General features: G+C 36.7%; 1 protein-coding gene and 1 pseudogene across 1 annotated transcript; one reads left to right on the top strand and one right to left on the bottom strand.

The window, feature by feature from the left end:
• The first annotated feature begins 1,615 nt into the window (after positions 1-1,615).
• On the top strand, positions 1,616-4,965 carry LOC122826989 (annotated as a pseudogene).
• A 2,646-nt stretch (positions 4,966-7,611) lies between these two features.
• Positions 7,612-12,466, bottom strand: LOC122826982 (GTPase IMAP family member 8-like). Its single transcript, XM_044109429.1, has 5 exons — positions 12,339-12,466; positions 11,004-11,188; positions 10,709-10,759; positions 9,531-10,205; positions 7,612-9,100 (listed from the first exon to the last, which is right to left on the bottom strand). Exons 2-5 carry the CDS (start codon positions 11,020-11,022, stop codon positions 7,725-7,727), a joined length of 2,121 nt encoding a protein of 706 aa, XP_043965364.1. The 5' UTR covers positions 11,023-11,188; positions 12,339-12,466; the 3' UTR covers positions 7,612-7,724.
• Between the last annotated feature and the right edge of the window lie 4,503 nt (positions 12,467-16,969).

The following is a 16,969-nucleotide window of genomic DNA, read 5'->3' on the forward strand; positions in this document are numbered from 1 at the left end:
GAGAAAACTCTAAACAAAATCAAAATATGATAAACTATTAAATTTAAATTTGATCAGCTGAAATAAAATCATTAAAACTTCAGGGAAATAATTTCTCTACATTCTGAGCTGCACTCAGTTTCCCTGCAGAATCACTGAATATTTATTCTACTGATAAATTTGAACTGATAAAATAAACGTTGATGAGGATTTTACATCCAGTCCAGATTTATTATTTGAACTTTATTCCAGCTGGCAGGAAGCCCATCAGACAGACTCTCCCTTTATCTCCTCCAACAGAAACAGAATGGACAGGTGAGCAGCTCACCTGTCTCTCTGCAGTAAGTCTGTTCACACTCCGTCACGCCCCCTAGTGGCCAGTCTGCATGACACTAGAAATGTTTTCATGTTGACGTTAAAAACCTGCAGGATGCAGCGAGTTTGTTTCTCTGATTTAATCAGAAAATATGAGATTTTCTCACTGAACTCCACAGATTTACTGCAGTTAAAAGAGTTTATTATGAATGACTCAGCATATTTTAATAACAATCCTTTATTAATTCAAATGATTTAGTTTCTATTCCCTGAAGTTTGATGGACTCTGGATGCAGTTACAGACACTGAACAGCAGGGGGCAGGCTGCTGAGTCCAGAAAACTTAAAAACTGAACAAAGTTCATTTCTTATCGGCTCCTACCGGAAGTTAAAGCAGCAGCTCACCTGGAGCAGGTGAGTGTCAGAATGTGTCTGTTTTTATTTTTATAAATGTTGAATAATTTAACAGAAACTCTAAATTAAATTAGTTCAGGTAAAACAATCATTTCTGTCTCCAACACCCTGATATGAGCAGAAATGATTTCTGTTCTGATGGACTAAGATGGATTCTGGTTCTGGCTGATTTCTACGGACTGGACCCAGCAGAACCGATCTGACCCCAGCAGAACCGATCTGACCCCAGCAGAACCAATCTGACCCCAGCAGAACCGATCTGACCCCAGCAGAACCGATCTGAACCCAGCAGAACCAGATTATGGGGCAGAATTTCCTCATTAACTCATTTTTCTTATTGACCTGATTTAGAAACTGAACTAATCCTATTTTAATTAAATCTAAAGCTGCTCTTTATAACTGGACTTGGTACCTTTGGACCGAAACCTGATGATTCATTTCATCATAAAACTACTCAGTTACATTTAAATGAGGAACTATTTGGGGGAAAAGTACGTTACATGTTACTTTTACTAGAGTAACATTACTATAAAGTATCACTAATAATACTTCAGTAAAATGTCTGGATCTTCTTCCCACTGAGATTAAATTTATTTAATGAAGAACAAACATGAATAAAAATGTTATTTTACAGAAACACCTACAAATGTGTTGGAGTGAGGCATCTTGTTTATACACCAGCTTTGTTGTGTTGTTTTCTAGAAATGCACTTTCTACTTTTTCATGGATCCTAAAACTATTTTATTGTATCAGTTTATGATCTACAGTCCAGATTCCTCCTTTAGGCCAAATGTTCTACATACCAGATTAATTATGTTTTTTAAGGATGTGATAAAAATGTCAGGGTTCAAATCCTCCATTTCTGTTTTTAATAAATCAGGAAGGAAACTAAAAGCATCATTAATCTCAATGTTTTGTTTCAGGAATGGAGAATCAAGTTGCTCCTGTCGTCATTGACAACGGCTCTGGTTTTATCAAAGCTGGTTTTTCTGGAGACGATGCTCCCTGCGCCGTGTTTCCATCAGTGGTTGGTCGCCCCAGGCACCAGGTCAGAGGTCAACTCTGCATCTCAGGAGCGAAGGAGGCGGCGGGTGACGGTGTCTGTCTGCAGGGTGTGGCGGTGGCTGGAGGACAGAAGGACAGATTTATCGGAGCTGCAGCTCTGAGTCACAGAGGTCAGCTGACCCTGAGGAATCCCATCGACCGCGGCGTGGTGGTGAACTGGGACGACATGGAGGAGGTGAGGACAGGAACTGGTTTCCATTCTGACTGATCAGGATCGTTTCTGGTTAAAACCTGATGGGTTCGAATGAAACTGAAGCTGATTTAGTTTCTGGTTGACTCTTCACTGAGTCTCCATGGAATTAGAAAAAATAAAGTTGTTTAATGAAAACACAATTTCAGAAAAATTGAAGTTTTTCAATAAATAGGTTTTGCAGAAGGAAGAGCTGCTTTTTTCAGCCATATTGAAATCAATGTTTTTCAAAAACTGCAACAGTAAAACTTTGTAGCATCAGACGAGTCACATGATCAGCAGCCAGATGTTACTACTGCTGGAAACCATGAAGAAGACGACAGGAAGTGGTCAGAGGAAGATGGTTTTGGTTTTCCAGTCAGAGTCTCGCGGCTTCACAGCTCAGAAAAAGTTCATCCCAACATGTTGAGTCCAGAACTAATCCGTAAAATCACAACCTTAAACATGTAGCCGTTCCCAGGTAGGCGGGGCTTGTTGCTCCAAAGCCTGATCGTCTCCTCTGATTGGCTGAAACACGGTGAGCGCTTCATTATGATTATATCTCATGTAATTTTTATGGATTTATCATGTGATTGAGATTATTCACGCATGATTTTAATTAAAAAAACTGTTTTAACATGATCAGAATGTTGATAAAGATTTTCTCTCACCTGTAGCAGAAACTCTGTCAGTTTCTCTGATCTGTTTCCAGATCTGGCATCACGTCTTCTACGACCAGCTTCATGTTGACCCTGTGAATCATCCGGTCCTGCTGACCGAGGCGCCGCTCAACCCCAAACCAAACAAGGAGAAGACGACCCAGGTGAGTCCGGTCCGACCGTTTAAACTCACCCGTCAGGTTCAGAGCTCCTCTAACAGCAGGTGACCTTTGGTCTGGTCAGGTCGCGTTCGAGGCCTTCAGCTGTCCTGCCATGTACTCCTCTGGTCGGACCACAGGTGGACCTGCTGGATTTAAACTGCTGTCCCTCCAGGTTCTGATCATGTTTTCGTCCTGAAGGGACGGTGATGGAGTCCGGTGACGGCTGCAGTCATGCTGTCCCGGTTTATGAAGGCTACGCTCTGCCTCACGCCGTCCTGCGCCTCAACCTGGGTGGAGCGGACCTGACGGATTACCTGATGAAGCTCCTGAACAGCAGAGGATTCGGCTTCAGCTCCGCCGGTTTGTTGGACCTTCAGCTGATCTTCTGCCTGGACAGAATATTAACGCTGGTGGTTCTGCGTAACGTTTCAGGTCAGCGTGAAATCATAAATGGTGTGAAGGAGCAGCTCTGCTTCGTGGCTCTGGACTTCCACCAGGAGGTGAAGACGGCGGCGTCTTCCTCCTCCCTGGACAAAACCTACAAGCTTCCTGATGGACGAGACATTTCCATCGGCGGATCCTCTGTCCAGAGGCGCTCTTCAAGCCTCAACTCATCGGTTTGTAACAGATTTAACTGTGGAGCCAAACTCACAACCTGCAGAAACCTGCAGGAGAGACAGAAATCCTGACAGAGTGAATGAATCCAGACGATCCGTCTCTTCTCAACTCGTTTCCTTTTCCTCCTTCAGTCTCTCTGAACTCTGAAGCGTTTTAGTTTCTCCTTGTTCGATGACTGAAGTCATTGTGGTTTTTAGAGATGGAGGCAGCTGGAGTTCAGGACACCATCCACAGCAGCATCATGAAGTGTGAGGTGGATGTTCGTAGAGACCTTTTCTCCACCATCCTGCTGTCTGGAGGCTCCACCTTGTTCCCTGGGATCTCTGATCGCATGAAGAAGGAAATCTCTCAGCTCGTCCCGCCGACCGTGAAGATCCAGGTACAGATCCTTCGTTGTCCTTATCGACCACCCATCAGGTACTTTGACTATGCCGTTGTGTCCAGGTCGTCGCCCCCGCTGAGAGGCGGTTCTCCGTCTGGACCGGCGGCTCCATCCTGGCCTCGCTCTCCTCCTTCCAGCAGATGTGGATCAGCAAACAGGAATACGATGAATCCGGTCCGGGCGTCGTTCACCGGAAATGTTTCTAACCTTCTCCTCCGTCGGCTGGGTGATGATCACACCACCTGCTGCACCCGTCTGAACGGACCTGGACACAAACATGTTGAACTAAATCAATGTTTTAAACATGTTCAATTAAACTTTTGGGATCTGCAGAGATCTTTCCAACTCCAGCTGCAGGAAGCCTGTAGGGGGCGCTGTGGTCTGATCGGGTTGGTGGAGTTTGACTTTATTCACCAGAAACATTCAAAACCTTCTTCAGACTGAGGGTCAGTGTGTTTACTGTAATATTAGATTGAAAATGACCGACATCACTGATGGAAACCTGAACTAAAATAATGAGTTTTATGAAAACTGATGTTTATTTAGCAGCTTTTGATCAACTTCAATCAATCAATCAATCAATCAATCAATCAATCAATCAATCAATCAATCAATCAATCAATCAATCAATCAATCCGGAGTTATTTAGAGTCTAAAGGTTTTACAGAAACATTTAAACATGAATTAATTCAAAAATAATTAGTTTCAAACTAAAATGTTTTTTTTTGTGGTTTATCCTCAATTAGAAACCAAAATTGAAGTTTTTGTTTCTAATTTCTGAAATTTCCAGGATATTTATCTTCATATCTCTGGAGAAACTTTTGTTTTTCCACAGATCCAAACTTTTAATATTGCAAAATTTTCAAATGTAAAAACTAATTTTCAGGTTTAAAACCTTTTATCTGTATCATTTATTGGTTTATAATTGATATATAATTTTAAATTCAACTCCTGGAAATGAAAACAGTGAATTTAATAAACCCAAATAATTAATTATCATGTATTGAGTTTATAAAACTGTTTAATTAATTTAACTGCAGCAGCTCTTGTTTCGGTTTCATTTTTATCTTCATGAGTTGATATTTTGTTCCAATCGGAAACAGATTAATCATGTGATTATTGATCATAATCAATAGAAAATCTCAGGTTTCTTTTCTCAGCTGTTTTTATCTGAATGAAGCTTCAGGATTTTATTTCTGCTGTAAATCAACAGAAACAAATAAAGAAAATCTGAATTTAAAGGCAAATTTCCCTCAGATATTTGATATATATATTCTAGACTCACTAATGATAAAATGAATATTTATTTCCTGTCATTTAGTTTCTGTTTGTCCACTTTAGGTCTTAAATGTGAAAAACATTTTAAATATGATTTAAAATAGTTCAGTTTGTCTTTTTCTACTCATGAAAGTTTAAAATTTAGATCTTTTCCTTTGTTTCAGAAATAAAATGAACAAAAGGCTGTTTAGTTCAAAACCACATAGAAAATATGTATTTGCTAATTTACATGAGTAAATATGCAAATCAAAACCAATTTAAATGAATAAGAACTGAATAAAAATGCTTCTGGGTTTAATAACTTTCCTTTACTGTATATTTTCAGCTGCTAATTTAATATTTTATATCAGTAGGTTGTCTAGAGCTGATTATTGTTTAAGTTATATAAGTAAAAATATGGAGGGACGATGTCTCTCTGCTGGCCTGGGAACGCCTTGGGATTCCTGGGAACGCCTTGGGATTCCTGGAGGATCTGGAAGAAGAGACTGGAGAGGGAAGACTGGACCTCCCTTCTGAAGCTGCTGACCCCATGACCAGGATAAAGGAAAGATGGACGGACGGTATTATAATTCCCTCAGAGGGCAGAACAGATCAAATTTCTGTTGTTTCTCCTGATAATAATTAATATTTGGTTTACAGGATGTTTCCTAAAAATATTATTTTATCTTCATCTCATTTATTCCTGCAGATTCTGAGATGAAAACATGTAGAAAAACCATAAAGTCCATAAAGTTCTGCAGCTTCTGAACCCAAACCTGGTTCTGTTCAGGTCTGGAAGTTAAACTGTCAAATAATTTCATAAATAGCATAAAGAAACTTTTACTGTTTATTCTCATCTGTGGGAGATTTGAATAATGTGGCTCTGCTAAAAAATAAATTCAATCAAAGATTTAATTGTAGTGAAATATTTTATCTTTGAAATAAAAGTTTTGTGTAGAAATAATTTGTTTATTTAAATCAGTAACTTTTTATCACTGAACAAAATTGTTATTTCTAAAGCAAACTTTTATTTTTGCAGGTTAGAAATCTTTGATCTGAATTTTTTCTGTTTCTGGTTGAATTCAAAGTTTTGATTTCAGAGAACAGGAACTTCCTGGGCGGGGCTTAAAGACGGATTCCTATTGGTCAGAGCTGAGTGAAGCAGCTGTTGATCCCGCCCAACTCCAAACTGAAAAACTCCAGTAAGAAACTTTATTTAAAGGAGATTCTGGTAGAACCGTGTCAGGTTTAAATAATCTAAGCACCTTGACACAGAAAAAAGAAATAGAGACAAATGAATTCAATTTTACTTGTAAGGAGAAACAGACAGAAATGTGCTTTTGTTATAATTATGCTGCTCTGAAACACATTCTGTCATACTCTCCCTCTTTATTTGAGTGCAGAAACGCCACACCTACGAGCTGACGGGTAAATTCAGTTTCTGTTTTCTCCCTGAAAAACTCAGAATAAAAGGAGAACAGAACAACAACTTCACACATAAAATACAGCGAACATCAGATAATATACTAAATATTTCTAACAAACCGTCATTTTGTTGGTTCTTAGGAATCCTCATCAGAATATTTCGGTAATCAAGTCAGGAAGAGACAAAGGCATGGAAACGTTTTCCTGCATCAGTAAAAAGAAAACATGTTAACAGAAGTTTTTCAATGTTCAGTTTGTTACTGCGTTGCTCTCCAATAATTAGCATTGATGCTAAGACATCCTGAACTCTGAGGTTCAGTAACGGTAAAAGATTTTTTATTTCACCATAAATATGTAATTGATTGATGATCTCTCCTTGAATTTTTGTTACACATTAATAATTAATAATAAAGACACAATTAGTAACATTGATACAAACTTTATTTCAAAATAAAATCCATTCAGTAAAACTTTAACAGTTTCAGAGTCAAGATGGTTCATCATGAAGAATGGAGGCTTTCTGCAGCATCACAGGATAAATTTATGATTCATTTATTACAACAAACAAACACAAAATTATTCAGAAAGAAACATTTTAATTATGAAATTAGAAAAAATAAGAGCCATTAAATGAATTCCAGAAAAACTTTACATGTAAGAATAAAAATAATCAGATGAAAAACATTTAGTCACTTTAATAAGAACCAAACAATCCCAACTTTATACAAGTTATTCATAATTTCACATCTATATTTTTGATATTTCAGTTGAAAATAGTAAACAATAAAAATACAAATAAATTTACAGACTTTAATGTCAAAATGTTTGTGAATTATTGGTTCCATTAATAAAAAAGAAAATGTAAAAAACCACAATAAAAATGTAGAAAATAAAATAATTCCTGATATTTTATTAAAGACGGCAGGAAAATGAATAAAAATCAGAAAAATGACATTTTATAAGAATGTTTGTTTCTAACTGCTGCAGTAATGTTGGAATATTGATTTATTATTGAATAATGATTTATAATAAAGTACAACACTTTAAACTAAATTCATTTTAATTAAAATAAATGTAAAAATCTAAAGAAATTAAAACAATTTGATCAACTTTACTGAAACCAAAGATCTTCAGGACGCAGTGATGCGTCTCTCTGTGGGGTTTTTTTGACATTTTTTACTGTTTGTTTCTATGATTTATTCATTTTAATCTCATTTATCATAAACTTGATCTTTGACCTGTTTAGTCGTTTCACTCTTTAAGTTTTTCTCTGTTTTCTTTCTATTTTTCCTTCTTTTCTCTCGTTTTTTCTTCATGTTTTTGCAGCAGAGCAGAAAAATCTTTCTTGTATTTTTCTTTGAACTCATTAAATTCTTCTGCTCGTTTTCTGGCTTCGTCTTCAAACTTCCTCTTTACTTCCTCCAGTTGATTCTGATATTTTTCCTCTAATTCTTTTCTCTCCTTCTCTTGTTCTCTCCTCCTCTTTTCATCTTCTCTCCTCTGGTTTTCATATTTCTCTCTTTCTTTTTCGTATTTCTCCTGAAGTCTCTTCAGTTCTTCTCGTCTCTCTTCGTCTTCTCGGTGTCGTTTTTCCCACCACTCCTTTCTTTCTTTCTCCCAGGCGTCTCGTTTTTCCTCCATCTGTTTTCTCATCTCTTCCAGTTTTCTATCGATTGTTTCCTTTTCTTTTGATTCCTGTTTGATCTTTTTCTCTAAATCTCTTCGTTCTTTTTCCCACTGTTGTTGTTGTCGTTCTTCCTCCTCTTTTCTTTTCTTCTCTTCCTCTTCTCTTTCTCTCTGTTCTCTGTTTTTCTGCTCTCTCTCCTTCCTGTTGTTTTCTTCCATCTCTTTAAATTGTTCTTCTCTCTGTTTTCTCTCTTTTTCCATCTCTTCTCTCTGTTCTTCCATTTTTCTTCTCAGTGATTCTTTTTCTTCTTCGTGTTTCTTTTGAAGTTCCTCCTTCAGTTTCTGAATTTCTTCTTCTTTCTCCTCCAGGATTCTCTTCACCTCTCTCTGTATGGCAGCTTCTGCCTCCTGCAGCATCTCGCTGGTGAAACATTTTCCTTTGTTCTTCTTCACCATCTTATTGATCTTCTGGATCAGTTCATTGGCTTGTGATCTGTTTTCTATATCATAATTATTAAAAACATGATATCTTCCTCCACAGTCGTCGACCAGTTTCTTAAATGATTCATTACATCCCTCTCTAACGTACTGATCTATTGTTTTCTCCTCATATTTCAGTTTATCTCCTCCAGTGAACAGAATGAGGGTGAAATCTTCAGAGTTTTTACCAAAAACGTTCTTCATTTGTCTTAAAGTCCGTTTCTCTTCCTCTGTGAATCTGCCGACCTGCAGCACCAGCAGGAAGACGTGTGGCCCCGGGGCCAGCAGGCTGATGCACTTCAGCAGCTCCTCGTCCACCTGCTCGGCGGTCAGCGTGTTGTCAAACAGACCAGGAGTGTCGACCACAACGACCCGCCGACCTGCGATCACAGTCTGGGCTTTCTGACAGTTTCTAGTCACCGACTGTTGAGACGCTTTGGCTTCAAACTGTTTCCTGCCCAGGATGGTGTTTCCTGATGAACTTTTCCCGCCGCCAGTTTTCCCGATCAGAACGATCCGGAGACAATCTGCTGCTGGGATCAGCGGAGGGTCTGTGTGAAAATAAAGATTAATAAATGATAGGAAATTATTAATAATCCTCACAGAGAAACGATTTAAATAAAAACTGTGATGAAAACTTCTGATTTGTTCAATCATTCATGTTGTGTTGAAGTTTTTATTTTCTTTAAACCTATTTCTAAAAAAGAAAAGTTGATTGTTTCACAGTTCAGATGTTTCACAGAAACATGGAGACATTTTGCTGTTTTCTACTTTCTGAGTCTCAGACAAGTTAATATAACATTACACTGTAAAAAACAAAGTGGAAAATAAATTAATAAAAATGACTGAAGATAAACATCATCTTGTTCCTTAGTGAAAATAATGTGAGAAAGAAATAAAAGAAAAGTAGAATTCACTGAACTCATAAAAAACTGGAGAAAAAAGTCTTTTATATCTTAATTACATAAACATAATATTTACCTGGAGCCACAGATTTTGACTCAAACTTCTTCAGTTTATTCTGCAGCTGCAGTTTTTCCTCCATTTGGCCCCATAATAATGTTTTAGTTGTATAAGATGAACCTTTCTTCCTGTCAGAAACATTTTTCTCCAGCGTCTCCATCAGTTCTCTGACCTGCCGTCTGTCTCTGATGTCCAGAACAAAATATCTTCCTCCACAGATCTGGAGGAGATCCTGGATGTCTCTGCTCTCCTTTATAACGTCACCAACATCTTTATCTGCAGCATCAGTCTCTGTGGTGAAGAGGATGATGGTGAAGTCATGGACTCTAGAGCTGAATGTGTCCTGGATGGTGTGTAACTCTCCCTTGTCTTCATCAGTGAGGGGACCCACAGGTAGGACCAGGATGAAGGCGTGGACACCCTCAGGATCACAGAGGGAGACACACCTGAAGGATTCCTCCATCACTTCCTGCTGAGCTTTTCCATCCAAGGCAGGCAGCTGCAGCAGAGAAACCCCACGTCCAAACACCTCTCCCTGCTTCCTGACACACTCTGAAGGAAGATCCTGGTGACCTAGAATGACCTTGGCTGCTGACGCCTTCAGGGATCCATTTGGACCAAACAGAACCAGGTTCAGAGGTTTGAGTTTCTCAGCCGTAGTTAAAACTTCGTCTTCATCCTTCTGCTCAGAAACTGGAAATAAAAATGAGAGAAAAAATAAAACATTTAGAACCAAATGAGAGAAAAAATAAAACATTTAGAACCAAATGAGAGAAAAAATAAAACATTTAGAACCAAACTTTAACCAATAACTGTTCAGTTTATCAAAGTGAACTGAGATCAACTTCCTGCTAATATGAAGATTTCAGAGAAAAGAGGTTCAGACAAGGCTGGGAAAAGAAAGCAGGAATATTTACACTAGTGTACAAATATCTGCCCATTTAACATTTATCATGTTTTTTGCTTTTTGTTGCAATTAAATGATTCAAAACATGAAAACAAGAAATGATAATAAATAGAAGGAAGGATTGAAATGATGGTTCATTCTAAATTATTATGTTTAAAATGATGAATGTTTGTTTCATAAGAAAAGAAACTTTACTGTTATTTCTCAATAAACATTTTTCTGGTATTTCAGGATGTTCAGATGAATCATATTGATCTTTATTTATCATCAATAAATCAGTTAAACTCACTGGAAGGAGGAATAATTTCCAGGCTGTTGCTTCGTTTCACAGGCTGCAGATCTGAAAACAAAAACACTTTTTAGGAAAACTGAGAGAATAAAAATAGAAAAATAAAAACAGTTTAAACATCTAAAGTTCTCCAGAGAAACCAAACAAGAACTAAACTCCTGATGTGAAACAGAACCGGTTCTAATAACTGATCCAAACCAAACAGGAGAGAAAAAACTAAAACCAGGAAACATTAATGTGAGAAAAATTCAAGAATCAACATTTAACTTCAACTGGGACAGAAAACAAAAGTCACCTGGTTCTGCAGCCGCCATGATGGACCAGAACCAGAACCTGGATCAGAACCAGAACCAGAACCTGGACCAGAACCAGAACCTGGACCAGGATCAGAACCTGGATCAGAACCTGGACCAGGATCAGAACCAGAACCAGAACCTGAATCAGAACCAGAACCTGGATCAGGACCAGAACCTCAGCTTCCTATCAGAGGAGAGTAAATTATCAGAGTGAAAAAAATAAAACAGTTTAAACTTCAAGGTGAAGTTTAAACTGTTTGATATTCATAAACATAATAATTAATCATTTTACATTTTATGTAAAAACAGAAAAACTGTAAATTTACTGAAATTAAAATAAAAATGTTCATAATCTGGATATAAACAACATTTTATAGATGATTATAGTTCTAATCAATGGAGTTTATTTCTGTTTGATCAGATTTAATGTGTCTTCAGTCTGACTGGAACATTTACCAACAAACAGAGAGACCAGTTTAGTTTCACTGAGTGACTGGGAGCAGAAACCACCAGTCCAACCAGTCCAACCAGTTCCTCCACTGCGTTCTGCTGGGAGGAACCAGTTGGCTCTGAAAGACGTTTGACTGAATATTTAGAGATGAAGATTAAATCTCTGTTGGCTCAGAAAGCAGAACAACAGGAAGTTAAAGGAAGAGACGTTAAAAAACAAGCAGAGCTTCAACTTTATGAAAAACAAAAACAGATTTAAATCCTGTAAAAATTAAATTAAATTAAATTAAATTAAATTAAATTAAATTAAATTAAATTAAATTAAATTAAATTAAATTAAATTAAATTAAATTAAATTAAATTAAATTAAATTAAATTAAATTAAATGAAGATAAAAACTTTACCAGCATCCTGGATTCTCCATGAATCCAGTTCAGGTGAAATTCAGGATCATCAGGTGAACTGAACTCATGAACATTTTAAATCTACAGTTTGATAAAATCACTAAATAAATATTTATTTTATTTCCAGAAGTTTCTCTAGTGAATGTAAAACCAACTTCTGGTTATGATTCATTATTTCAGCCTGAAAGGAAGAAAATAATCTTCCAGATAAACAAAATCCAAAACCAGAAACACAAATATTTTATAAAAATCAAAAATTAAACCAGAAAACAACAAAGAAAAACTTCTAACTAGAATAAACCAGTAAAATGTAGAGTTGATAACTTCTATGTAGTTTTTCTAGAGCTGAAACTAGAAACTATTTAAACAAAGGAAATGACAGTTTGATTTGAATAATAAATCTAAATAAATTATGATCTCATCAGTTTTTGTTCTCATGTATTTTATGACTAAATAAAAAATCATTTTTTCTTGACTCACCAGTTGATGTTTGACTTCAGTCTCAGGACTAAAGTGAAGTTAAAACTCCTGTCAGTCGTATTAAAACTTCAGTTTAGTGAAATAAATTCTCCTCCAGGTCGTTTCTGCTCCTCTGCTGAAGTTCGACTGCAGGATGTTTCCAGTAAAACTCCTGAACTGGGAGTTACTGGAATGTTCTTCCTCATTCCTGCAGAAAGAAGATTTCCTTCTTCAGAAACTGAACAGGATTCAGATCAAACTCATGAGAAACTTTAAAACATTAAAACTTTAAAACATTAAAACATTAAAACATTAAAACATTAAAACTTTAAAACATTAAAACATTAAAACATTAAAACATTCAAACTTTCCTGTTGCCTCGTGTTAAAGTCACATTCAGTGAATCTTTGTAGATGAAACCTGGAGGGATTTCATGTCAGGGTTTGATTTCTTTACTGGAGCTGGAAGAAAAGCTGCTGGTAAAGTCAACTGGGACTACACTGTAAAACATTTAACTTGAAGATAAAAAGTCAACCTGCTGGTTTAAACTCAGAAATTAAAGTTCATGAAGTTGATTTAACAAGAAACAAGTTGTCTAAATATTGTTTTTTAAGTTCATTAATCTTGAACTGAGTTTTAATTTAATGCTGCAATTTAAACCAAATAATTATTTCATAATATGCAAGAAAATAAAACTTCCCTGAACTAATTAAAGAACATTTCTGTTATTTTAACTTTAAAAAACTACAGTTTTATAATCATTGGATTAATCATCACAATAAACATTTAGTATGAACATTATCCTGTTATATTATCATTAACAGATTTCCATCTCAGGATAAACACACCGCTAAGCATGCTGGGAAATAGTTCCCACTCCTGTCTTTTTCTTCTTTAAATTGTTTTTTACAGTTAACCTAAAAACTTAAACCTTAAAGTTTTGACTAAATGAATAAAAAGTTAACACATTTTACTGCTGTAAGTTTATCTTTCATAAACTCACATTTATGTTCAGTTTTACGATCAATTTATTTGACTTAAAGAATAAAGAGAGTAGACACAACTAAATGTTTTACAGTGCAGTGACTGAAGCCTTCATCTCCTCCTCTTCATCAACTATTTTCAGACGGTTGACAGCAGACAGTAAAATATTCCCAGAGATGTAAACAGTGAATGTTTATTTCCTGCTTCAGTCAGAGGAGAATTATTGTCTGACTGGTTGGTAAAGCAGCAGAGCTGCATTTCAGCCTGATGATCGTTTTACTGGAGCTGCTGTCAGATCTTAGGAAATAACAGCTGCAATCATTTAAACCAGATTGTTTGTTACTACGCAATATCCAGCCCCGCCCTCTCCTCACAACTCCTCGGGCTGACTACTGAACCAGTTCTCTGTCTAACAGGTCCGGAGAATCTCTAAGACCTGGGTCTTACCCTGAACAAGATCTATAAGAGATAATCTATTTAAACTGGTGGCGAAAGGGATTCGTCTAGCTCTGACTACCTCCAATCCAGAAGTTATGACCCTTTTCAGTTAAGGAGCAATCAACCGAGTAGCCCTCACAGCCGCATAGTTCCAATAACCACTTCTGTTAACGGTAGTTCCCTTTCTAAAATTGTAACGTGCACTTGGAACCGGCTAGATAAAATTTAGTGACTAAGATTTAAGTCCCAGGGTCATTATTTTACTCTCACCAAAGGAAAGTCTGAAGCCACCACATTACTAGAATCATGAATACTGATTTTACTATAAATAGAAGCACTTTAATTCAAATGACTCAAATTAATTTCAATGTCCACAACCTAATCAGAATTTTTAAGATATATGTATTTATTAAGCAAGCTTTAGCAGGGAAAATGACAGGCATACAGAATTTACTTGAGATTACCATACAAAGAAAATCAATAAAATTTAGATCAATTCAACCTTTACCTAACAACCTCCCTACACTGTCATCTATCGGTCAAATGAGGCTTTGGGATGCGGCACAACTCATACCCGTCGGTGGAACTAGATCTCGGCAACAGAAGTCCTTGTGGTCCTTGGTCAGAGTCTTTATTCGTGAACTTAAATCCTCATTGGAACCGAAACAAAACGAACTGTCTGCTATATCCAGCTGAACAGCTTTTAGTCGATCCTTTGACTTTTGTTCAGTTCCCCAAGTCTTTTGCGATGTGGTTTTGAGATCGCTGGGTCGAGTTTAGAAATCCAATGAGGAACCAAGGCAGTGGGTCGGTGGAACTCGCCCTTTGGTCCGGCGTGAGGAGCTCCGTTGTCCTCCTTGTGAGGCGCTTTTCTTGGTTCCAGGGTGTAGTCCTCTGCTGGTCTTCTTGCCACACTTGTGTCGAGTCTCAGCGCCGGGGACGAAGAACATCGTATCACCTCGGTCTCATGGTTTTATACTTTTCTGCACTTGTGGGCATGTATCACAGATAGAGAGAGAGAGAGAGAGCAGGGGTGCTGCGTGCATTTGCCCGCCTATTCAACCAGGCCCCAATCGTCAACTCAGATCTCTGTCTTAGGGACTGTTGAAGACTGCGCAATAACGTACCTGTGACATTTATAACTTGGGTCACATCAACCTGATTGCGAACTAAAGCAGTTGTGACACTAATGCACTTGTGACACTTGTGACCTGGGTCACATCAACCCGGTCACGTAGGACACAACCCCTTTTTCCGAGAAGTCAGATTCTGAGTGACACCCACACCTTGCCATTCCTCACATAGAACATCAATTCATTGCATTTCAGCAACCATAGATTATTTGATTTTGGTTCATTTGCATTAGCTAGCACTGTTGCTGTGGTTATTTGATTGGCTACCTGCTTGTTCCAATAACCACTTACTTACAGATGATCTCATCTCCATCACTGTCTTAGAGACATTGTGTCCTGATGTCTGTGCTAATGTCTCAGGTTGCTTAACAACCTGTTTCCAAATAAGGCGTTGACCATCTCTGCTCTCCTGTTAGTTCCCCTTTTTCCCCTTAACCTTTCACCTACTATATACCTCCAACACATCAGTGATCTTTAATTTCAGTTACACCTTTTACACCATTTCAAGTTCAGAGTAAAAATCACATTTATAACTTCTTTTACTTCTCTGATTTATCATTCATTTATAATGTTATGATAACCATAATTTATCAGTTACTCTTATTATAATCTTAATGTGAGTTATTACAAATGTTTTCTGTAAAGAAACCAAGAATAATCCATGATTCTTATTATTTGATATCAAAGTTACTTGTTTTACTTCTAAGAGTTCCCACTAATGTAAGTGTAAGTATTATTACAAGTAAACCAATATTAATATAAGTATTTTACTTTGAATCTTATCCAATTACTCACAATATTTAGATTTCTTTCTTTAAAACTTTCATGCTAAGTAATAGTCTGAACTATTTTTATAAATCTGCAGGCTGGAAACTTACTTCCTCTTTTTCCAGGAAACTGCTTTTCCTGTTTCATGACTCTCTCTGTCTTGACTATGATTTCTTATGATTAAATAGAAAAAAGTAGAATTAAAGCAAAGTTTGCAGGAGACAGAAACAACACACACAACCAGATTGATTTTATTGACATTTAAGTCTAATGTTGGGTCTAGATTTCACTTGAGTAATTAATTTTAAAGATAACTTTATTTATTTTTACTGTTAAACTAAAATCTCCAGCATGGGGAAGTGGGATGATCTCGGATTTTCTTGACAAGATCCATTTTAAACCAGATCCATTTTAAACCAGATCCATTTTAAACCAGATCCATTTTAAACCAGATCCATTTTAAACCAGATCCATTCATCTTAAAGTTAATCTCAGGATGTCTGTAATTATGTCTAATAAAGGTTCATATTTACAGAGATTCTCCTCTGTAGAAAAACTTTCTCACTTTGCAACCAGAATCTGAATCTCATCAAATGGAACCTCATGTTGATTAAAAACATAAATCAGAAATTAAACTTCACAGTTTGATAGATGGATGTTTCTCTTCTGAAGTCAAACTAATATTGATCATGTTTAATGCATCTATAGTTGATCTGAATGTTTTATTACACTGGTCATAACTAAATACAACACAACAGCGCCCTCTTGTGGTAGAAAAGGAAAAACAACTGAGTATTTCCACTTTTTAACCCTTAAATACATTTTCTATGTACTTTGAGTGTACAGGAGTGAATAAAAGTAAATATCTTTTATTCCTTCTGGTCTATATTTGTCAGTCTGTCTGTTCTTCTCTATTCATACTTTGTTTCTTCTCTATTGTATCCCTGCATTTACTGAGGAAATGATAAACCAGGTTATGAACTTCCAGCTAATCCGTTCTGTCAATCTGCCGTTTGCCAAGTCAAATTATTTGGTTCTTGGGTGAATTAATCTACAAGATTCCTCACACCACCTGCTTACATTTTATTTTTCTCAGTAATGTTCCCACATCAGTGATAAAGTTTCCCTTGATTGTGTGAAACACTAAAGAACAATTGATTCCTTCTGCTGCCTCCACAGCATCAGGAGGGATTTTCTGACAGACTTTGTCTGAATGAAGGTCATTTCCTTTTCTCTACAAAATCCAGAAACACAGCAAAGCGCTGAGCTGCTAACAATGCTAAAATGATAGCAAAGCTAATTTTAGACATGAATGTTATGTTGATAATG

This window comes from Gambusia affinis, linkage group LG03 (assembly GCF_019740435.1).
Source record: "Gambusia affinis linkage group LG03, SWU_Gaff_1.0, whole genome shotgun sequence".
Classification (NCBI taxonomy): Eukaryota; Metazoa; Chordata; class Actinopteri; order Cyprinodontiformes; family Poeciliidae; genus Gambusia; species Gambusia affinis.

Coding starts and splice junctions, on each gene's coding strand:
- LOC122826982 (XM_044109429.1), bottom strand. Junction 10,206..10,708: donor GGAAATTATTCCTCCTTCCA/GTGAGTTTAACT, acceptor TTTTATTTCCAG/TTTCTGAGCAGAAGGATGAA. Junction 9,101..9,530: donor GTCAAAATCTGTGGCTCCAG/GTAAATATTATG, acceptor ATTTTCACACAG/ACCCTCCGCTGATCCCAGCA.